At 41.4% G+C, this 24,261-nt stretch overlaps 1 protein-coding gene across 1 annotated transcript in view; it reads left to right on the top strand.

Moving 5' to 3' along the window:
* Window positions 1-24,261, top strand: part of LOC118207758 (ERC protein 2-like) — a 232,007-nt gene that overhangs the window by 178,267 nt on the left and 29,479 nt on the right. The window contains exons 17-18 of the mRNA XM_035381728.1: window positions 2,100-2,402; window positions 8,322-8,387. Coding sequence (XP_035237619.1) covers window positions 2,100-2,402; window positions 8,322-8,348 — 330 coding nt within the window. The 3' untranslated portion in view covers window positions 8,349-8,387. The remainder of the gene's footprint in view (window positions 1-2,099; window positions 2,403-8,321; window positions 8,388-24,261) is intronic.

Here is a 24,261-nt window from a genome sequence, read left to right on the forward strand (position 1 = left end):
TGTATCCGGACTCCTCTTGAGTTCAGTTTTCGTGTCTACATGGCAGCTTTCGAATGCCGTTGCCTGGGATATCGTTTGGAAAGGAGGAAGCAAAATAATTCCCTGTTTCCAGACATTCGTTATCAAGGCAGAAGCAGTTGGGGGGAGAGAGGCTCAAGGTACTGCAGTTTATATTGGAAAGACATTCGACTGATGGGCCAGGGAGATTTCAGCACAGACCGTCAGTGCCTATTCACACACGGTCTCAGCTTACACACTTCTCAGACGGCCAACAGTGGAATAATAACAGAGCGCTCCCCACGCTCAGCCGTAACCTGGGAGGGTTCATGTGTGGCCCATGTCTGCTTCTGCAGATTATGGGCATGGGTCTGTGTGGCTCCCCCCAGCGCTGTCCTCTGTGTGAAGAGCGTTGCCCACCAGTCCTCAGTGCCCCGCACACTTGTGCCACATCACTGTGTCTGAGAGAGAAGGCTTGACTTTAATGAGGCCCAGCTGCAAAACCAGATCCCTCATGCTCTTGGTCAAACAGAATGTTACTCAGTCTCTCCAGCGCTACACACAGTCACAAATAAAACCCAGCTTAATGAACAACATTGGAATGTTCATCTTTACTTCAATGTGGCACAACACTTTTATTTGTTTGTTTTTTCACAGACATGTTTCCTGTGTCAGTAAAGGCAGGCTCTTGCCTTGCTTCGCTTTGATTACACACCATAGAGTTGGATGCTTTGAGTGAAACTCCTGTCTCAATGTGCAGTGGGAGCGAACGCCGGTTGAGCAGGGCGTCGGCCATTGGCTCTGGCCGACAGCTCAGAGGAGGCGACTGCATTCAATTAAACGGCGGGCCGGCCCCTCCCCAGCTGCCCGGGCCAAATAAATCCATGTCTGGCCTGGAATCTGGAAATGCGCTGAGCTGCTAATGGAGCCGAGGTCCACAGATGGAGAGGCCTGAGCCCCTCCCCTCGCCCCGCCCTCCCCTGTGTTCGCTCTCTGTGTTTACTTTAAACAGACGCTCCATGTATGCTTGTGTGAGCATTCGGGCTGTGGACATGCAGTGGCGAGGCAGTGGGAGTGCTAGGAATGGAGGAAGGGGGTGGGGGGGGGGGGGGGGGGGGGGCGGTGGTTGGGGGAGGGGCAGGTTCTGGATCTAAGAGGCCCTGATGGGAGGGTGTGGCCGGGGTAGGGTTGTAGAGGGCAAGGATAGATATAGGTTCCCTCTGTATCTTCTCATTTAATGCCACCAGTATTTCACATTACTATAGAACAACCATCAGGAAAAAAGATTAATTTAAATGAAATTTTTGGCCCTCAGGTTATTTTATATGTCAATCAATGTTAATATGAGTTTTAATATCGTGATCAATTAGAACATATTAACTAAATCTGAATGGTAAATAAAGATGACTAGATGCAAGTGGAGGTGCTGCAGGCCTGTTGTGATGGTATTCCCCTGTTAAGTTCTGTGTGCTCCTGTTAAACGCAGACATAAAGTTGAGTGTAGGACACACTAGCAGCTAGACCAGCAATTTGTGGGTGATGTTTCTCTACATTCTAATGTGTAAGGAAAATATAGAATGATATTATGTTTGGTGTTTGACGTTTTGAAACGCAAGCGCACACAACCTTGTCAACCTCCAAAAATATGCCGGCATGCTAAGTGCTAAACTGAAAATTCACAGTCTAAAGGGCATATTTGTATGTAATTTTCATCAATGATAGAGAAAATTGCCATCATTAATCACTAAGATAATAATGCACTTCCTCATATTTTAAATGTGTCCCCACAGGAGTAATTTCAGTTGAATATAGCCACATCTATGGTAGTTAATATTGATTATAGATGGCACCTTACAGAGTTTCAGATTGAGTAGTACTTTTTTTCTGTGATGATACAGACCACCTGACTCCTTCAAATAACCAGGACCAGCACCCCAGTCTACTAATAAAAGAAAGGTGACTTGTGGCACCAGCAGTTTGTTTTAAATTTTAAAAACACCGGGATCCCTGGTTAAATGTTAATATAAAGGAATAACACTACACTTAGTCATGCTCTCTTTTGAAAATTATTATTCAACATTCTATTTGTGTCTTTTCCCCAGACTCAGAGCCGGATGAAACTGATTGCGGACAACTACGACGATGACCACCATCCTCCTCATCACCTTCATCATCCTCACCATGCCCACCCCCAACACCCTCAACATGTCCAACATCCCCACCCCCAACACCCACCACATCCCCACCCCCAACATCCACCACACCCCCACCCCCAACATCCACCACACCCCCAGCACGCTCCCCACCCCCAACACCCACCCCACCCCCAGCAGCCCCCGCACCCACATCACCGTGGCCCTGCCCGTGGCCCACCCCATAGCAACCATCGTCCTTCTCCTGATCAGGTCAGTGTTGGTTCTGTCCAATTCATACCATGTTTGTCACTTTGTTTATACCTTACGTTTATGTTCTTGAGCATTTATGTATTTTTATCAAGTATTTTTCAAAGCAGCAGGAACACACCTTTTACATTGTTCAGTAATTTACATTTAAGCCCAGCCTTCAGCTGACTCGGTTTGACAAACTGTTCCTAATTCTTTTTTAATGATGCATTTTATTTTTAGCCAAACATCATTACAATAAATAGCAATGCTGCTGTTGTCATCCCTGGAAATCTTGTGGAGTAGCTGAAGCTGCTAAAAAGGAGACTTAACCACTTGTGGGTAATATTCACAAGAAAAATCCCCACTTGTTTCAAAGAGAGGATAATTTATCTAATTTAGGGAAGTCTTCAGGGCAGTATCTGCCAGACAGCTTTGAACTGTGGGAGGTTTGTAACAGCATGCGCCACACATCACACCTTTACCTTAAGAACAAACAAATAACTGCACTTCAAAACCCCATTGTAATCATTACCACAGTGTTTAAATTAATCTTCCCATGTGATGGAGTTAATTATGGGGTGTCAGAAGCGGTGTCTGGAAGGCAGTCTGGAAGACACCTCCAGAACAACCCATTCCCTAAAAAAGGAACAATAAAACTATGATTTATCTTACACAGGAGAGTCCCTAAAACCTGCCCATACCCAGAAGTACAGTAGGTTCTGTAAGGTTGGATGTTACATTTGTGTGACATTATGTGATCCAGGATTGCATGAACCGCTGCACAAAGAAACATATTTAAATGTAAACAAAGTTTCCCAGGGGACGTCTTTGAAAATCACCAGCTGGGTCTTTGACAGCATATTTGACTGTTGCCTTCAATGAGCAGAGCCCTTCTAGTTAATCTTAGTTTCTATGTCCAGAGCAGTGTCATTGCTCGCTGGTGAGCATTTAGGCAGAACTCTTTGGTCCGTGCTGCAGCGCTGAAACTAATTCCGTCCACCCTTCCACTTTGTCAGGCCTCCTGAAGGGCCCCTGGGGGAATTTCCACCAAAGTGGAAAAGCTTCTTTTTTGAAACGTTTTATTCATGGTGAAACACAGGATTATGCACTGAAGGCATGTTTTGATGTTGTCGTAAAAACAACAACTAAGACTCGGTGAGCTGAGGGTTACAGGATGTGAGAGTCCTTGCTACTGTAGTGGAACATTGCAGGACATCTGCTGCTTTCAGTAGCTGGCCACGAGGCATGCCCACACACAAATATTACCTTTACGCACAATACTAATATTGTAATGGCGAGAAATAAATCTCCATAATGAGATTACTTTCCAGCCAACCAATCGAATTTTCTGGTTGAGGTAACAAATAGTTTTAATGTGACCCATTCTTCACACCCTCTGCATCCCTAGCTGGTATGGCCAATACGCCTATTGGACAGCTTATGTGCTCTCGTTAACTGGAGGTGTCATGGCTGGCCCCTGCCTCATGTGGCCCTCGCCACGTTCTGTCTGGTCAGTGTGGAGACAGAGGGGCCCCTTCTGCCTTTTTTTGACCTCGTTCACCAATGCTGGTCACAGAAGCAAAACCACAGAGGATGTTGGCAGTCATTTAAATGCAAAATGGTCAGCTTCCACTATTGTTTTTTTATTATTATTATTATTTTCACATCGCTCTGACTGGCTTCTATTTTGAGAGAAGGCTCAACCCTGAATATTCACAAATGGCCTTAGCGCCTGCATGCTATCGACTGCCAGCAGAGAGTGAACTCATTTACTGATGTTGGAAAACACTGGTGTGCAATAGCTGGCATTATGTGGCTGTAAATGGTCTCCATCTTCCAAATATTCCAAAACCATGTCCTTTCAACACAGAATAAAAATACAATACTTTGTGCTCAGGCATTGCACACAGGAATGCCTAGAGTAGGCCTCATTAAAACTTCAGATGTCTTTAAATAAGAATACATTTAAACAGGGAACCCACCTTGGTTATCCAGCTACTCATGGGCCTTTTATATTTGAAGACATTTGAACTTGCCGTGGATATTTATGGGAATAAAATGAACGTAGAGGGAAAGCCATGTCAATTTTCTAATTCTTAACGAGCCCTCTAAACTGTGATTAGAACAGTTAGGAGGATGGATGGGTGGATGGGTGGATATATTCATTAAGACTTTTGGCCCTCTAATGACAAAAACCTGGCAATGGTGCATTATTAACCTTCTGATTAAAGACACAAGCACTTACAATCTAAACTTTGCGACCAAATGCTCTTGTTAAGACAAAGAGAACCAGTAAAAAGAACACGTATGAAAAACTTTGAAAGAACTACACATTAACTCACTGATTATCCAAGACATCAGCTTATACAAGAAAAAAAAATTCTGAAAAGTTAATTAATTTCATGATAATGAATTCAGGAGTTTGGGAGTTCATGCGTAGTTCTGCTAATCAGATAATATCACCTTTTCCATTTTGAAGGCACAGCTATGACTGCCTGCTGAATACTGTGTTAGGTCAAATTTCAAATGGAAAACCGTATGAAATTACACAGAAAACTAAAAACGGAAGTTATTTTTAAGTGCAAGCTGTATAAATATGAAGACTGGAGATATTGCATCTTCAGTCAGTCTTCTTCAGAGATATTTGTCAGTGCAGTGATGTCAGTTGTTCACCTCCTCAGCAGACTTTCTGAGGGCGTGTGGCCACTCTGACATGGCCCAGCTTGGCACAATCTGCATTACATTTTTTTTAGTCAACCTCACATTTGGAAGTTCATCTGAGGTCACAGACAGACCTTAGACAAGAATGTTTTTCTTTAAACAAAGTCTTTTTGATCTATTCTATATCGGGGTGTGATTAATCACCTTTTTGTTTCTAAAAACAAGTATTTATTTCCTGAGATTCCTCCCCAGTCTTCACCAAATCATCACTTCATTTAACTGAAGGAACCATGAGGTGCACTTGCCAGACTCTTTGAGGCTAGTGACTGATGATGATGAAGCTTGCGCCATTCTGTGTCCTGAGAGACTCTCTTTCAAAGGCAAATAAATATACACAATGATACTTTTAAGTCATTGCAAATACATTTTTCAGAATATTTTTCCATATTGTAACTATAGCAACCAAATATTCTTGGGGAAAAAAATTGTGTTGATGGTCATGGACGTCTTGTTGGGAAGCTTTTCTAATGAAACATTTTTGCATTGGGAGCAGAATGATTCCATAATCACAGCTGTGTTGCTGAAAAGAAAGTCTTGAAACCCTCTTCTGAAGTAAGAATTCCAATATAAATAATTTTTAAATGTTGCTAAAAATGTCAATATTCGCTTTGTATAAAGATACACTGAACCTGAAATCAGTGAAAGAAATCTAAACAAAATAAAATTCAATCAAATGGGAATAAATCTCAGAAGAATCCGTTTCTGTGGTACAAAAAATGGCATTTCTGAGAATCCAAGGCCAGTCAAATGATGGTAATGTTGTCAGCTTGACAAAATTGACTGTTTCATATGGGCTTGCAATTGTGCATATCTCTACCTATTTGAGTGTCTTCTGGGTATTTACATGTCATTAGAAACATCAAACTGTTAATTACTGTGGCAAACTGAAAATAAAAAAGCTACAAACAATTTATATTATCTTTTTTATTTTTTGTGAATGAAATTGAAAAAACAGATGGTACAATTGAGATTTAAATACAAAAATGTTCACCTCTAGCTTGGATATCCCTTATTATGAGGCCACACGTTTTCTGTGTCCTAGATTTCAAAACCATATGCCCATCATTTTCTTTTTCAATGAATTACACTTTTTGATTATATAACTTGGTGGTTTCAGATAAATCCATGTCAAATTGTTACTACTCTAAAATCCGTCCTAGAAATGCCTCCTTTTCATCACCATGACTTTTGTGTTGTTGTTTCTAGAGACATCCAAAATGGAATTGCATTGCATTTGATTCATGATGAACATAATTTTGATTTGGCTTTCTCCACTCACCCTACTCAGTGGAAGGAATAAGTATATTGTGAATGGGCCCAGTGTTTTAAATACAAACTGTCACTACGTCCAATAACAAAGTGGTAAGAAGATTAAACGGTCTCCTCTGCCATCTCGCCAATGTTGTGGCTGCCAACATGCTTTCATGCCACAGTTTAGTGTCTCCTGCATGTCTATTACCTTTGAAAATGGATTCAAAGCCAGATCCTGCTGTCAGACATGCTGATGGGATTGTGATTGCTTCCCAGGGCTCCCATCTGTTCTTTGCCTGTATCTGACTCTGAAATGCCCACACACAGGGAGTATCAGAAGTCACATTCAATGGGATAGATCATTTATCTCAGCACTGCTTGCTCTGAGCAGCCTCATACGTAGCTTGCACACACACTCCGCACCCATACTCTGCACCCATGGACACACACACATGCACACACATAGACACTCTTCACTCCTACACATCATCTCCCGTTAAATATAAATTATGTTTACAATGAAAACAACTGATATTGGATTTTCTGTAGGAGGCTTTAACATAAGTTACTATCCATACACATTCACCCTAGGAAAAATATTTTCTGGCTTAAAAAAAAAAAAATTAAGTCAGAATCCCATTCCAGTGGAAGGAACTTATATTCTGTAGTCTGAAGTACACAACAGTAGCCATTTAGGAAATCCACATGACAGCTCCACCACTGCTGAATACAGATGTAGAACTCTGAGATGGCATCTTCACACAGCTTTCCCTCGATGCTGGATCATCTGCACCTCTACCTTAGGCTCTGTTGCCCACAGATTGTGAATAAGCCCATTGAAATGAATATCAGTGGGCTACTGATTGTCCGAGGCCGGCTCTGAAGGTATCGTCCAATAGACAGACAGAGCCTGAGAGTACAGCGCAAGTTCCCTTTTACAGCATGTTTGGTTTTTGTAAAACGGAGTGAGATTATAGCCAGGATTTTGGCACAGGGACTTCATACGGAAATAGAAAACAGCTATAAAATGTTTATCAGAGTTAGAATTACAGTTTTTTTCTTGTTTGTTTTGTTCTTTGTTCCCCTCTCTTGGTGTATCGTCTTCACATTTATAAGAAGTAGCATATGGAGTTTAGTCAGACTTACTTTAAGTTATATTTTGGTCATGTTTATGTTCCCTGTCAAAATTATTCACTAAATTCCGCAGCATGTGAGTTATTCGTCTTAACATCTGGTTTTTAATAACAGATGAAACCTGCAGTGTTTCTATGCAGACAGATGTAATGGTCCTGCCAATGTGTATGCAAAGACAGAAGTGTTGTCTTGTTCAATTAGATCTTCCATTTTCACTGTGCTCTCTGCATAGTTTCAGCATACAGAAAAGGCCAAAGTTGGGGTCTGATTCTAGACAGTACAGAAAAAAGCCTAGAACTATTGCTGGCTAATGTATCCCCACATAAATGGTACAGTAAGCATGGTGTTTTTTTAAATCTGTAGCAAGGAGAGGTACGAAGGGTTTTTTTCCCATTATCATACCAAACATATTCAATACTGAAGAAAGTGTCCTGAATTGTTGTCTCCGATTTCTGTAGCAATGATGTCACTGTGAAAGATCTGAAATCATCTGATGTCACTGAAATCAGGCTCTGAGAACAGTTTTTAATTGGCTTTTAAAGTTTTCTCATGTTTACCCAGCAATCTTGTTATTGATACACTTTTTGCAATTAGTGAAAGTATGTTGTTACATCCCTACTACTTCTTTGCATACACCATTTCTGTCTAGTGCCATTTCTGTCTAGTGCCATTTCTGTCCATAATGTTGTGGATCTGGCAGCAGTGCTCCATATAATGCTCCATAACCCCATACATCCTGAAGAGTTCAGTCTCCAGTGGACTAACCGCTTCTCATTCTGTTGTTTTTATGCTGACCTTCTACGGCCTGCGACACCTCATTACACCCACTGGCAGGATGATGAGGAGGGCATTTGGGCGTAACTGTTTCCGTGAACCAAAGCTCCAGTTTTGTTCTGAGGGGTGAGTGCTCTCTCTGTCTTTCTTTCTCCTGAGTGTGACCTATGATTGGTTTCTAGAATTCTGCATTTCCACTGCTGTCTACTCAGCTAGGATGACCAAGTCTTGTGTCATTTGACAAAAATCATTTTGTGTCATTTTTTTGTGAGGTTAGTTGACGGTAAGGATGTAAAATTGTGTAGCTACAGTACTTGTAAGATACTTCTTCCTGTGTTATAATCCACAAACTAATGCAAAATCAAGTGTTTACAAATCAACATTATCAGTATTATGCCATAGTACTGACTATCTTGAGTTATAAAGTGCGGCTAAAAAAGTATGCAGTAAGTATAGTATTTGCATTTTAAAGCTACTATTTTTTCTCACAACTTGATTATTTCATGAATTTTCTGTTGTGCTGGGAAGTGGTTGCACTAGCACTGGATTTGAGCTGGAAACCATTTTGCAGAAAAGCTTTGCAGCACACTTTATTATTTTCATTGCTTTGCACATTATTTTTGCATTTTTTCCTGTGTCAGTATATTCTTACTTGAATAATTACTATTATCATACCCTGTAATAATGTTGATGTTTTGCTTAACAATGAAAACATTTACAAATGAACTTTAATTAAGGAAAGACAGAATGTGTTTTACCTGTTGTGAATGCCTGTCTATAAATTGTGTGTTGCATATGCAGATTACAGTATTTTTTTTACACAAACCTTCAACTTCTCCTTGTGTGTTACTGTGTGATGTAATTAAGTAGCATACTAAAGCATGTATTTAATTTTTTTTACTTTTTAAAGAAAGCATACAATCAAGACTGTGAAGTCAAAAAACACAATGCCCCGTTTCTGGATTATTTTGAAGCACCTCATAGCTTTAGTATAGTTTTTTGGCTAAAAGTATTGGCTGTAATTGAACACTGGTTTCAATAGATTTATTCAAATTAATATATGGAATGTGCCAACATTCTGCTCAAAGGACAGTAAGGGTATTTGAAAAGCTCTACCTTTCAACCTTGCACATAGAATTAGAAGTTTAGTTTTCTGTGTGTTTGCCAGAGATGTATGCAGTATGTTTTTTAAAATGATCTCTATAGTATGGACACACTAGAACAGTTATGTCAAAAGTTTAAAGTGTAGTGGGCCAAACCAGAATCTCTGCAATTATCTGTGGGCCAAAAGTTTTAAGTATATGATGCAAATGTAAGTCTGCAATATTATGTGTGTTTTAGTGCTAGTCTATACCATGTGTACCATTACAGCATGGCCTTGCATGACCAATTGATTGTTTGCAAACAAACTTTGGCATTGTGATTGTCATTGCCAAAACCAATGGCAAACCCCAGAAAGTGTCAGCTATGTATCAAGATCTGTGGAAGACAGAGCACTCATAGCTGAACCAAAAATAACACAGGGCATTTTTCTAATTATGATGACCAGAAATAGATAATTAGTGTTAACTAGTGTTGAGAATCAATTTCATCTTCATACACCCAACTCTCAAAATTTCCCAGCTCTCACACATTTCAACCATAGTGACCATGCTGGCTTTTCAGTGGACAGAATATTATAAATGGAAAATAGTATATCTGAAATATATTTCTGTTTAAATAAGTAATACATTGCATCTAGGCAGTTCAACAATTGATGTTTCTCATTTGATTTCAAAAATGTCACAGCCAGTGAAGAGATAGTAGCAAGAAAATGATACAATTTTATGATATCTAGCTAGTGATGTCATATCTTTTTTAAACTGGTGTTATGCCCAGTTACCAATTCCTTTGCTTTCTTGCGCACTCTATATCCAGGGTACGCATCAACCCAACAAAATGAGAGCCATACTCCAGGATCTAAGTTTTCATGCATCAAGACAAATACTTAAATGTCCCTCAAGATTTGGCCCCCGATAAGTTTGGCCCCATGGGCCATATTTTGGGTGTCCCTGCACTCGAATGGTACAGAGCTGCTTTGGTTCTCTTTAGCTGCACCTATTGTTTCCACAAGCTGTTTTACATGTTAATGGAGCCTACCTGACAGCATGGAGCCAACTTGCACAGTGAAAGCTAGATCTGCAATCACAAATGCAGAAGTAAACTCTATACCCCCTTAGTTACTCTGAATAACTTCCCATGTCATGCCACTGCCTTTGTAGTAAAATAATCTGGCCACATTTGCTTCGACAAGTTGATATGCCGCAGTTCCTTTATCTATGGAAACATCTATCCAGGAGAATATTCTGTATATACTATGTGTGAAAGTGGCTGAATTATTATCCATTATACCGAGAGAACACATGGAAGACATAAAATGGAGTGTTTTACTTAGGCTCAATAAGGCTGCATAATCCTGGCTTCCTGCCTAATAGTAACCTGCCCTTAATATTAAAAAACATAGATGACAAACCTTGATAGACACAGGATTTGGTGCTTGATGTGGCAGCTTAATGGGGTCTTGCCTTGGCAGTTTGACATTTCCCAAAAGGCAGGGTAATTGATAAGTTATGTAACAGCAACGAATATGTGGGTTCTTCACTGATTGGCTGGTTCCATTTTTCTGTGGTGTTAATTATAAACATTTCTTTACCCCCTCCTGGAACTTTAATGAAAGAAAAATTGAGAAATGGATTTCTGGAAACGCTACTTCTGCATCCTATGAAGATTTTGTATGTATGAGTAGAAGTGTCCTTCAAATTTATGTATATATATAGTATGCACATCTTCCAAGTTTCAACAGAAATATTTGCTCAAAAGTCCTTTGAAGGCTTTGGCTTGGCTTGAAATTATAGCTTCCAAGTATAAGGCTCTGGTTAAAAAAGAATGATGTTGGCTCAATAATCAGCTTTCTTCCATCATTGTGTGCAGTTAGCTTGTACAGGAAGAGGAGAGGCCTTCAAATGTTGCTGCAAAGGAATCTCTGCTCCACACCACAGTTTTAGCAGATCTTTGTCAGATTTAAGGAAAGTAGGCTGACTTTGCGGCCTAATCAATAGACTGCAGAACATTTGTGATCGATAAATAAGTTATTTTTGGGGAAATGTTTTTTAAAGACAAATATTGATTCTACCTGATGCATTTAAGTTGTTTCTATGGTAGAGCTAAATGGATTGTGGCAGTTGCAACAACCCTTTATGTGAACAGATTTATGGTCTGCGGTGTACTAAATGGAGGCTGCAAGGAACAGAGCACACTGTGAGGAGGCATGAGAGTAGGAACACGCTGTAATGTAGGGAGGAAAGGCTTTGCTTTTGTTCATATGCACTCTTGGTTCCCAACTCTTCATGCATGGGTGCCTCAGCATCACAGTCTCTCTTTAGCTGTCTTTCACCCTGCTGACTAAAGGTCACCTCCTCAGTCATCTCTCATTTGTCTGTCAGGGTAAAGACTGCTCAGAGGCTCATCTAGTTGTCACTCTGACACCTAATGTTTTAAGTTTTTTTTTTTCCTTTCTAAAGTTTATTAAGCTACTTTAGCAGAAGAAGACCTTGTCACTTAATATTTTTTGTCCAAGTCAAGACACCTAAGGGCTTTAAAATATCTTGTTGACGCTTAATTGATGCCTGCCTTAAATAGGTGTTCGACAAGCTGCAATTTTCCTTCTTTGTTCCTTTCAGCGTTTGGTTTAGAAGTGCAGACAGACTGCAGGCCAAGAAGCAATTAGGCTGAATCCAGGAAGGTACGGAAACTTGAGGGAGGCGAATATTCTCTCCTTTTTCCTAATCAGGTTTGGTCACACTAATCATTATCCAGATGCAATGTAGAGAATGTGAACTGAAATACTTGAGAACTTGGCCCGCACACAGAGGGAAGCGAGCCGTGAGAATGAAGCAGTTCTGACACACGTAGGCAGAGCCTGCCAAGGCCTGCTGACCCCTCACTTCAAACAAAGGTTTTCACAGCGTTTCTGGCCGCCTCAGACAGTGCAGCACTTCATTGGGGATTTGGCGAAGCCTGTTTCTCATCAAATGCCCTGGTACTGTACCTGTCAGTGGCACTGTGTGTGACAAAGTTCGTGCAGCCAGCCTTGTGTGTTACAGAAGACGAGGAAGGCTCTGAACATGGTCCGGAAAAACCGTTCTCTAAGGTGGAATCCCTGCCTGGCTCTGACTGCCCTAAAACGACAGCTGCATTGTACAGTAATTTCACTTCACAGCCACACATTCTGGCTCTGCTCCTCCTTCATGTTCCTACCTAGGGGCTGTTTTTTCCTCTCTGTAACCTTTTCCAAACCATATCTTGCATTACTGACTTGGGAGGTTGGCCTTTTGTTCTTTTGAATTAGCACCTTCCTCGGCAGAGAGGTTTCTTTTCATTACGGCTCTTTACCGTCATATTAGATTTTGATTTTTTTCATATCTGTTTTTCTTGTCTATTTTTAACAGGACATGTGCTGCCTTGGTTGTCTGTAGACTTTGTGAAAGTGGAGACCCATTATTATTGTTCCCCTTGCCAATCCTGTTTGTTTACGCTTTTCGGCTCCAGCTGTTTTTAGGACACCCGTGGGCTTGAGGTGCGGTGGTGTGGCCGTGTGGTTGGCTTGGAGGTTGATCTAGAACGTTAACTGCATAGTTTGTTTTCCTTCTCTATTTCTAGCCTGTTTCAGTGTTTGGGGGTGGGGGGAGGGGGCCGTGCGGCATCACCTGCCCTGTGCAGGATCACACATAGGGATGATGGGATAGATTTTCTGCTTCTGGGCTAACATCTGCATAGAAGTTCCAATAGCAGGCTGAAAGGTACCCAGATCTTCAGCAAGAGCAACACTCTTTGCCTCAAAAAACTAGTGAAAAACAAAAATGCAATTTATTTCAAGCAAGTCACCTTCTCAGGTAGAAATCTGTATTGAGTGATTAAATGTTTGTGTTTTAAGTCCTGAAAACAATGACTCCACTGTTTATTTTCAGTGACAAGTCTGCGTTTGTTTAAGGCTTTATCTGCATTATGCTTTTATGCTTGCTTTACTAGAGAAAACAATTGGATTTTTAATGCAGCCTGGTTGCATTTATAGGCAATTTAGTTTTGCAGAACAGTCTGCAACAGTCCTTGGCTTTTCCTATAAATGCAAACGGAAAGGTTTGTTCTTGATCTTTAGAAAGCAAACGCTCCTTTGACCTGCTTAGCAAAACCTTGCAAATTATTTAAATAAACATATACAGTTCTAAATCGCAATGAATTAGCCTGCTTTGATTTAGCTCAATGATAATGGTAGCACTGCCAATGCAGTTTTTTAGCATGTAGATCAAAAAAGCAGTAAAATCTGCTGTAAAAATCTAATTTTATACTCTTGTTATTGTGGGCACTGTTAGGAGCTCCCTATATCCTTACATCAGCGTCACATGTGTGTATGTTCTTCACCATATAATCATGTTGCTAGAGTACATGCTGATTGTAAGTGCAAATATTACAAGGAGAAGGATTAGGTAAGTGTTTAGTCATACCATGAGAAAGCCAGAAACAGAGGAACCTCCTTCAGAAGTGGTGAAGGGAGTGGTGCGATGTTTGCAATGGTTAGAGACGCTTAGAGATGGTCTAATAGGCACTTTGGAGATACAGGTTTAAATCTTTCTCAAGTGCAAATGTTGACAAGTTAAAACACCTAAAAGAGAAAGAGCAGTTGCTGACAACTGCTTCACTCTCCAACTGCTGAGTACAGAATGCCATCCGGTCTCCTCACTCATTTACTCAACCACGACCAGGTGGCCCAGAGACACTGTGGGTAAGACCCCTCAGCTCCTGTTTGCTGTAGACGGCTGCTGGCCTTGCTTCTCCGGCCCTTTCAGGAGGTGTCATAGCTGTCAATCAACCCCAGCTTTCAAGCACCCCTGCGTCCTGCCTGCCCTGTGGCTGGAGGGAGGCTTGTTTTTTTATTGGCCACTATTTGCGTTTCCTGTTAAATGGGCTTGTTGAAATAGTTACACCTGCAGGTCTTTAATGTCACAAGCCGCAGGAGCTGCCCTGGAGCCAGTGTACCGCCCCCCTTCGTCGGTGACAGAGCACGTTGCTATGCTGCAGGGGGTGGGGGGGTGGGGGGGTGTGGGGGTGGGGGCTGTGCTTGTACACCGAAGAGATGGAGGGTCTTTAACTTTTTATACCCCCTTTTTTATCACTCACTGGCCCCTCCATTCAGAACAACCCCCTCTGGGACTGTAATTAGGCTACGAAAGGTATTGGGGCGCAGGGATTCCAGGGAGGAGGGGGAGAAAAAAACAGTTCTTCAAACCTCAGGGAACCAAACCAATCTGGGGATTCTGGAAAATGTCATGAGTGGTGTCAGGGGTGGGGGGTGGTAGGGGGGCTGTCTTTCTGGTGGTGTTTCACCCCCTGCCTGCTGCTTCTGAGCATGCTGCCTGTAACACAAGCCAGGTTCTCCACCAGCTTCACCATTGACCAGCCAACTGCTTCTCAAGACACAATCAGAATCTCTCTGTAGATGGGCAATATAAAACCAAGTTGAAAAAAATTCCCACCTGTCAGTCAAAAGTGTTCCACCTTTAAAATGCATTTGTGGTAACTACACTGTTTCCCTTCCCACCTGACTTTGAGCTCTGTTTTCGTAATTCCCGAACATCGAAAAAGAGAATTGTGGGTAATTTCAGAGAAGGAGGCTTGTGTAATCTTGTTAGCTTTGCTTCCTTTTCAGTATGTTCTTTCCTAGCTGTGTTTTCTGTACATTACATAGATTGGGCTTCATGGGTTAAATGAACATTACTAGCATCTCATACTCAAATACTCCTTTCTTAGGCCTTCCACAATATGTCTTAAAAGGCAGTCTCAAATTGGGTAATAGAAAGTAAACATTTATGATCAAGATTGACGTAGACGGAAATGGAAGGATGGAAAAACAACGGTTAATGTATTTTAAGAAGTAATTCCAGAAGAATTCCCTTATTTTCGTTTTATAATGTATTCAAGGTATGTCTGACATATGAGGGGTCTTTGTAGAACACATACAAATGGTTGGAAAAAATCTGCAGGGATTTCTTTTTTTTATCCCTGTGACTGCAAGAACATTGTGGAAGTTGTATATTTGAGACCTTTCGGGAATCAAGCATACAATATAAACTCTACAAATACATTAAGTACTTCAGAAAACGCACTTTGTAAAACCACAATCACTCAAAAAAGTCAGAGCAAATCAGTTAAATAATAAATGGGTCGGACGTGTTACGGGTTTAAAAAAAAAAAAAAAATTTTAAACATTTTTTGCACTTTATTCACACAGGAGGAAAGCTGAGAGGATTACAGACACAGAGGATATCATAGTTCAGAAAGTGACACAGCCTGGAATCAAACCCTTGCCACACAGGGTGATCCATATATGAGTTTGAGATTCGACTTCCCTACAGGCTATGTCTCAGGCTTGCCCTTGCATTCTAATGTTATATTGATTATATACCAGTTATATTGTATAAAATAGCAATAGAAACAGAACTAAAATTTTCTTCATATTTTTGTTAAATTCAAAAGTGTTGCTTCCAAATTCATGTTTTGCAAATTATTGAGAATGTTGTTCTGAATCATACTCCTTTTTTGTGTGTGTAATATAGACCAGTAAAAGGTTTTCCCCAAATTTTCACATACAGTTTGTTTGCCTGAAGCTTATAGTAAGCGACCGATTCACCAGATATTTGAATAAGTGATCTGGGATCTGTTGTTTGTTGCTGTGAGGACATCCAGGAGAACTGAGGACCCCAGGAGGTGCTCAGAAAACGATATGACCAAGCTGTGGCGCGGAGCTCGCTGTAACCAGATCTCAAATTGGTCTTTAAAATGAGCCATCCTTCACAGTTCCCGTTGTCTCAGGCTAAGCTGTATACCTGATTTTGGTGGTACTGAAAGGATTCCTCTGACTTTGGAGAATGCAGAGTGCTGTGCTGATGAGGGAATAGGCTTTTTAGCTTTCACAAATCAATCCCAGCGCTGTGAGCTGCCCGTGTGTTTTTTTAAGGCTTCCTTCTCGTCTGAAGTGTGGTTGAAGGGTTCTCTGTCGTGTCTTTTATCTGTCCCTCGGAAAAAGCCACACTTGTGAAGGGTACATTCAGCAGCGGATTAGCCCCGGCGAAGGAGTCGCTTCGTCTTACGCGCGCGCTGCCAAGTGGGGCTCTCTCTTCCTCCGCCCGCTCGGCCGCCCCGCACTTTGGGAGGGCTGTAATGGAGAATCGCTCAGGGCGTGCTTCAGCCTCGGGTCCCTTGTCCCACAAACTCTGTGAGCGAAATTCAATGTGGCTCTTCGTGCACGCGTGGATCGGTGTGCAGCCGGGAGGTCCTTGCCCGGCACGGCACTTCACGAGTCCAGAACCAGGGCCGCCATCCCCAGAGCTCTGAAAAAAGGGCTGACAGGGTTTTCTTTTAGCACATCATCTTCCCCGACACAGGAGACACTGTGCCAAGCATAAGCCCGGGCACAGTCCGATCTGTCTGCGTTCGGGGCACAGTTGCATGTTTTCAGTTTGTTGCTGAGGGAAGCTTGAATGACACTGCTCTTCAACAGTTAGCGGTTTCACAAAACACGAGGTGGATGATCCCATACAGAGCAACTACTGCAATGCAATAACAGCTCTTTCCTCAATACTTCCTTCAAAAGGTGTGAAGTCACATGAAGTCAGAGGGGCACTGTCATACAAAAAACATGTTTAATGATGCAGTTTAACAATGTATTGATTGAGTTATAAAGCAGTAATGAGGAAGCATGTTTCTACAACTGATATGCAGTGTGGTTTGTTTCATTGCTCTTGGGTTGCACACTCTTGTTGCTCCTGATATTAAGTCAACAGGTTTGATATAACCTGTGTGACACAGTCACCACAGTGAAGCTAATGTACAGAGATGCTGATGATTCATGTTTATGAAGTTCCTTCCTCAGAGTTCCTCTGATGGTAAAAGCTTTAGAGCTTCTCCCAAACATTACACAATGTCTCAGTTTCCGTAATCTGAATGCCATTTGTTTGACTACCCAGGGTAATATGAAAGAATGATTGCTTATATAAGTGCATTATTTTGGAACATCATTTCAAAAGCCTCTCTCCTACATAGGGACTAGTGTTTGGCAACACAGACTGGCTCCTCCCACCCCCCGTCACTGTCTGGGATGATAGTAAAAGAGATTAGGCAAACTGAGATATGGAGGTATCACTGAACTTGGGCTGCTGTAAGTAGGTCACGCAAAGCTCAAACATGTAGCCCTAACCAGCTGAAAATGCTGCAGATGTGCTGACATCAAAAAAAGATTTATTCAGGGATTCTTTTGATTATGCCAAGTAATTCCATTTCTACTTGTTTGTTTACGTAAAAGTTTTCTTTTTCTCTCTTAATTTTTCTCCATTCGGTTTTTTTAAAACTTTCGGTACTTTATGAGTAACTCAGTAAGCTTTTTTGACGTGACTTTGTTTGACGTTGGTAAAACAGTTCAAGAATGTTGCGGTTTTGTCTTCCGGCGGTGTGGTGGAGCGGCATGGCATGTTGCTGTTGCTTATGGAAAATGCACAGCCAGTGACAAGATTAGCCATTCGGGCTGTTATCGGCCCATGGAGAAGCCCCATCTTTATTTTTCTGTGAGCCGTCCCATAGCGGGAGACTTTTAAAGTGGTAACCCGAGAGCCGTATCTTAACCCACGAGGACGCTCTTTTCTTCTAGTAAGTATTTATGGAGGTGGGTTAATCTTACAGTACAAGTGGACACTCACCTGACAGCTCTCACAGTATGGGGATTAAGCTTTCATGGGTGGACATTTTTATCATACTTATTCATTCCCTTGGAAGAAAGCTGGCTTTTAGATGCTTCAGAGAGGATGCCAAATGGCCTGTCAAGATTACATCTTGCATGCGAAATTCGCCAAATATAATGTTACAGCACAGGCTTCCATTATTTAATCGGCAAAGTTCAAACAGGTCTGTGAGAGAAGCTGGTCTTAATAAAATGAACGAGTTGATGCCGGCATCTGCCCTTCTGGTTACCCATGCTCTGTGTATACTACCAAAAAAGTGAAGTAGCCCACTTATAAAGAGCACCAGGAAGACTTTCTCCTGGCGTTTATTTGGAATGTGTATGTGTGGCACATGGGAGTGCCCGCTGCGTGCGCTAACCCTTATCCTACCCATGAGTCCTGCAGGTAGAACTGCAGCTGGCCCAGGGTGGCGCCCTTCTGTAGCTCATTGCTGATTGTTGTTGGGCTTGGCCTGAGGTTGAAGTCACGCACCGCGTGTGGCTGACGGTGAGCCGTGGCAAGGAAGGCCGTCTCCTGTCTCTTCCATGTTTGGTGGGTCTAGACACTGGTGGACTGAGTAGAGTGAGTGATGCATTGAACACACATGCGAGTCAGAGAGTGTAGTGTGGAGTGCATGACTGTAGGGAACTGCAGACGTTGTCATTCAGTGCCTGTTTGACGTTGATTTCGCAGCTGAACACCCTTTTAAGCATAGCACTGTCTGAAAGCCTTTCCACTTGGGGGTGCTAATCTTCGACATGTATAGCCATACATGACGTCACCACAGTCATTTTGGCTGTTGTTGTTGTCCCTGAATCAAACAGTCTGTTATGCATGTACTGATCCGGTCACATTAATAGGACTGTTGGTTCTCCAAATGATTGGGTATACCTATATGGCATGTCCTTGAAGTCATAAAAAACGAAATTAAAACTTTTTGCAAACTCTTTAAGTGATCTCATCCCTTGACAGAGCTGAACTTGATTTGATAAAAAAAGTAAAAATACTCCTAGTTGCAAGTAACTTTGTGGATGGTGCCTTATACGTAATGTCCTTAAAACGAGCACACCATCAGTATTAGGTCACTATGCTTTGATGCACAGTTATCATGATAGAATAAGACGTTTCTGGTCCGTTTTATGTCTTCGCTAAATGCATATGAAGGACAACAAAATAAACATTCGTGTCCATGGGATAAACAGTGCACACATCAGGTTACCCACAAAAGAAAAAAACCCTTCGTTTTAATGAAAAAAGTATTTGTGTAATTTGTTTACATGGGATTGTAACATTTTAATGGGAAAATGGCTTTAATGCACCGCAGAGCACCTGAATTCAATTTCGATTGCTGCAGATCTTAAAGATCGCATACAATTACTGTTCAGTTTGAGTTTGCATTTTGCCAAAGAACATTGGAAGGAATGACATGGAGACCACACATTGAATGTGTTCCTGGTGTAGAGTCTGACCTCTGAGCTTTCTCTGGAGAAGAAATTGCTTATAGAAATGAGTTAGAAGATCACCAATGGATTCGCTTTTCTTGTTTTAGTACTCACATGGCTGGAGTGCCGCACGATTCTCCTTGTGCCCTCATTTGCGGGTTTGTCTATAAATTGTTGGGTGCCGCCCGCCCAAATGTGTAAACAAGGTTGGCTTTGGATACGAGTGCACTGGATTATTGTGATGTGATTCATTTTCAATTCTGCGTCAAGGGGAAGTCTGACTAGACATCTCAAGATAGACTGTACAAACTTATGGTTTTGAGTGCTGTACACTGAATGTGGCCATGCTGCGTATGAATCATGCAGTTATTTTCTTTTTTTTTTTAGAAACGCAGTAATTGCATTAAGCACATGCCACGTCATTGGAGTAGACTTCTTGTCTGGTCTGTGGGCCTTGCCATTTGTTGATGACCCTCTAAATATTACTGGGCTTTCCTTCACTTTTTTTTTTAAAGGACACCTTTTTAAAAAGCCATTATCCCAGAACATAGGAGATGGGAATTATTTTTTGTCTTGCTACTTTTGAAAGCAGTGCTGTGTTGTAGATATTTTTTTAAATGTGTGTGTGTGTGTGCATACATGTGTTTGTGTTGTGGATTTAGTCTGTTTTAAGGTTTTGGACTCAAACCCATTTTTTATTTAATATATGCGCAACAACAGCAACATCAGCAACAAAAACTTTAACTAAGCAATTTAATACCCGACCTTACCCCAAAGGCCTACAGTCTTGGCTCAATGGTGCATTTGTTTTAATTTACTTGATGAAGGGCATCTGGATTTAAAATACCTGATAAACATTCTGCAGAACTCTACTGTAGGCCACCAAGCCAATAAAAGAAGCTCTCTCCGGCACATTTGTAGTTGTGCACACAGTGTGTAACAAAGCCAGACTGGTGCACAGGAAACATCACAGAACACATCTCGCCTGACATGTGTTCAGCAGCTTGAAAACAATTACTTAACAGCATTTCTGTGGAACAAATTAGTTTTCAGAAAAAAGAAAGCTTTGAACATGTGGCTCATTTGTTTTTTGTTTGTTTGCTTTACTTTATGATATTCTGCAATCTGTAATGAAGCATTCCATGCATGTGAGTTAGTTCAGGCAACAGCTTCAAAGCGGACAAATTAAATGTTCTCACTTGAAAATGTGGAAATTAGGAAAGGAGTGATGTGACAAAGCAAGTCAAAAGAATGTCAAGAGAATGAAGATGGTGTTCCTGTTCCCCTTCGTAATGTTTGTCACACCCTTGTTGTGTTCGCCAGTCTGTTTAAACGCAGATACATATACAAAATATCCAAATGAGGACTGGCCATATTAAAATTACTTCATGCAGGCCTGGTCAGTTTTATCTGATCTAGTGTCCAGAATGCAATATGACACAATGTTAAATCATATCCATAAATCATATCAATAAATGAAGGTAAAGGCGTGAAGTATCATAAAAAGATAGGTAGTAAAAACATATGAAGTATAATATAATGTAACACTCTGAATTTGCTGTCATCAAAAACTTTTTGTGAACTCAGCAAAACTGTGGCATTGCTTAAATGCACTCTCCTGTCAAATGTATTGCAGGTAAATGACAAGCAGCTTGAGCTTTAGAACTACTCAACTTTACTTTGGGAGGTTTGTAACAGACACATCATGACTAAGCATAACTTATAAGACTAATGACCCTAATTCTAGAATAAAATACTTTTAAAAAAATTATCTTTCATGCTGTGAAAATTTAGTCAGATTTGAAATCGCTTAGAATAGTATTTTTAACCTTCCAATTGAGGTACAGTAGTGTAGGTAGCAACTTCATTGTTAAAAAAAATGTGCTCCTCTGACTCATCTAGTGTCAGTGGTGAGGAGGATTTATACAGTCTGGAGCAAAGTTTACAGAAGAGACGAGAGATATGTAAGGTGGGGCAGGTGAGGGAGAATGGTCAGTACATTGTTCCACCTGTCTATTGATACACACTTACTCAGAAACAGTAGGTGAATATGAGCAGCAGTGAATTAAGCTGTCTCCTCATGTCTGCTTTAGTCAGTCGCAGGTCTGTTGGTTTGTCCGGTGGGGGCATCTGGCCACTGGGTGGAGTCTGTTTGTGCAAATCTGTGAGTCATAATCTATGCAACTCAGCAGTGATGTATGACAGCAGTCAACTGTTTTCTTCTATATGAACGCCTTGGAGGCTTTTCAAAGGGAGGCAGAAAGAGGAAAGAAAGCTACCAGTAATAATTGAGTCTGAGCCCCTTTGCTTTTGTGAAAGTATGTGATAGATTAGAGGTAATGTTATACACTGGCAATGTACTAACCCCACCCCTCCCACCCCCCACCCCCAACTCTTCAGGCGAAAGTTTAAAAGAGTAAACGCAAATGAAAGGAGTACAGATGGCACTGGAATACACAAAGAGTTCATTCAGCTGTTCCCCAGACACAATGGCGCAACTTATCTGCCTGCATCGTATCAGCAACAGAGCCATGACTCGCAACCCCTGTGTCATTAGAGGATTGACCTTGGTGCCATTTACCAATCAACTCTGCAACAGACTACGGCTGCCCGGTTGGTACTATCAAAAGGTGAAGAGTGGCAGCTTTGCACGTGGGTGAGGGAGGAGATTTTGGAACTGTGATGCTGTTTTTTTAGGAAGAACTGATGGAGTGGGTGTGGCAATATAAATGTAAAAAGGACCTTAGTTCTCTTGGAGGGACTGGTATAGATAGATATTTATTGGTCCTTTCGGAAATTAATCTTGTGCCGTACAGCAATCCTCAGACAAACAAACAGACAACTACAATACCAACAACCACAACGACGACAGCACCAACAACAAACAACAACAGAGCAACATAATCACAGACCTATACACAACATATCACCAAAGTGCTCTACATATTGTAAGGTGCAGCATCCTCACACACAGAGGTTCAGTTATTTTGTTTCCCAGTTTGTTCCACGCAGTACTGGTAGGCACGGATGATCCGCGAGCCCTGTTGGTTCGGAGGGATGGCACCCTATACCGTCTGCCTGATGGTAACGGCTCGCATACGCTAAATGGGGGATGTGTATACACGTGAAATAAAAAAAGCACAAGAGACCATGATGTTCATGAAAAGTGGTCTGATTGCTCTGAAGTAGGCTAAGATCCCTGCGCTGCTAAGCATTTGGTTAAAGCACGATGACAGGAGCTTCGGTCTCAAACCGCCCCTTTCCCTTCATCTTCTGTTTCTCATATAACCCACTTGACTGATGCATGGTGGATCCTCCTATCCTGCTGGAGACATTTGTTTATCTGTTTATTTATTTCCCTTTTTTTCCCTGTTTCTGCCAGTACTACTCTCTCACATCGCCTGCATAATGCATTCTGGAGTTGTGGATCGTGCATTGCTGTTATCCAATGCTCTCCACACTAAAATCACACAACAGAAGAGCTAGCAGTGATTGAAGGAGAGTTGTGTATCACACTGACAACAGCAGGCAACGCCTGATGAGCAGATAGGTGGTATTTGTGCAATGGAAACCCTAGGAACTTTGGCAAACTTAAGCCCTACCTACCTAGCAGGATGAAGCCAATTGTATCCCACTGGTGAAAACTGTGATTAATGACACAGTGCATACTTGAACTAGTATTATCTAGGCTGTAGGGCTCAGTCTGCATTTATAGCGGCTGCTTTTATCAACTGAGCCCTATTTTTGTAAGAATGGCCCTTTCTCAGATCTCTATGTCTTCCTTCAGTAGTTAGGATTTAAATCAGTTACTGAATCACTATTCAAAGAACAAGCAATCTTTAAACAACTCTGTACCTTTTTGGCCATGTTAACATTTCCAAAAATTAGTTTTTTAATACCCTTCCACATCAGGAGTTGATATTATTCCCAGAATTTTGGGGCACTCAGGAATTTGGAGATAAATGACAGAAATGTTTTGCCTTCAAGTTATTTCTTCTCTCCTAAATGGAACCAGGTGGAAAGCCATTTGTACATGTTCTGCTGATGTGTGTATCTACACTGCAATGTGCGCCATTTTTATCATTTCTATCACTTAAAAAAGTATTACCAATTGCTGAAAGATATTTTAATGACACATCAGTCATTCCAGTTGTACTTTTTTTTTTTTAATAATAGTTTTCCAGTCAAAGGTTTGTTTTATTTTTCTGATCTCAGTGACCTTGCTTTGAACATATTCTCACATCTTTTGTTTCCATATAAGATTTCAAAAATAGGAAGTGGTGAATTATTTCCTGTGTGGCTTTTGGGCTCCTCTGCTTTGTTTGGAATAAAAGCCCCCATAGAGGCTGAAAGAGCAGGCGTTGGTGGAAGGCAAGTCGCAAAGTGTCTTTCACACATTCTCTTGTCAAAGCTTTGCTTTTTGCATTGTGCCGTAGCGGGATTTATTTGTTTTTCCTCAGCCTAAAAAAATGCTTTCTTCTTCATCTGCTTCTTCTTCTTCTTCTTCTTCTTCTGTTACTCTGGGCAGAGGATATTATAGCGCGGTGATGAAGGCTGCAGATAAAAACGCCCGATCGCACGGAGTGCACGTCTTTCGGCAGGAGCTGACAGATGTGATCCCCGAATCATCCCCTAGATTAACTGTAATTTAACGCTCTCGACAGACGAGACAACAGTAGAAGACAATTACGAAGGTGTATCAAAGAATGCGAGTAATCCCTGTTTACACGCTTGCGAGGGTGCGATTCCGCT

The sequence above is a fragment of the Anguilla anguilla genome, chromosome 11, assembly GCF_013347855.1.
Source record: "Anguilla anguilla isolate fAngAng1 chromosome 11, fAngAng1.pri, whole genome shotgun sequence".
Taxonomy (NCBI): domain Eukaryota; kingdom Metazoa; phylum Chordata; class Actinopteri; order Anguilliformes; family Anguillidae; genus Anguilla; species Anguilla anguilla.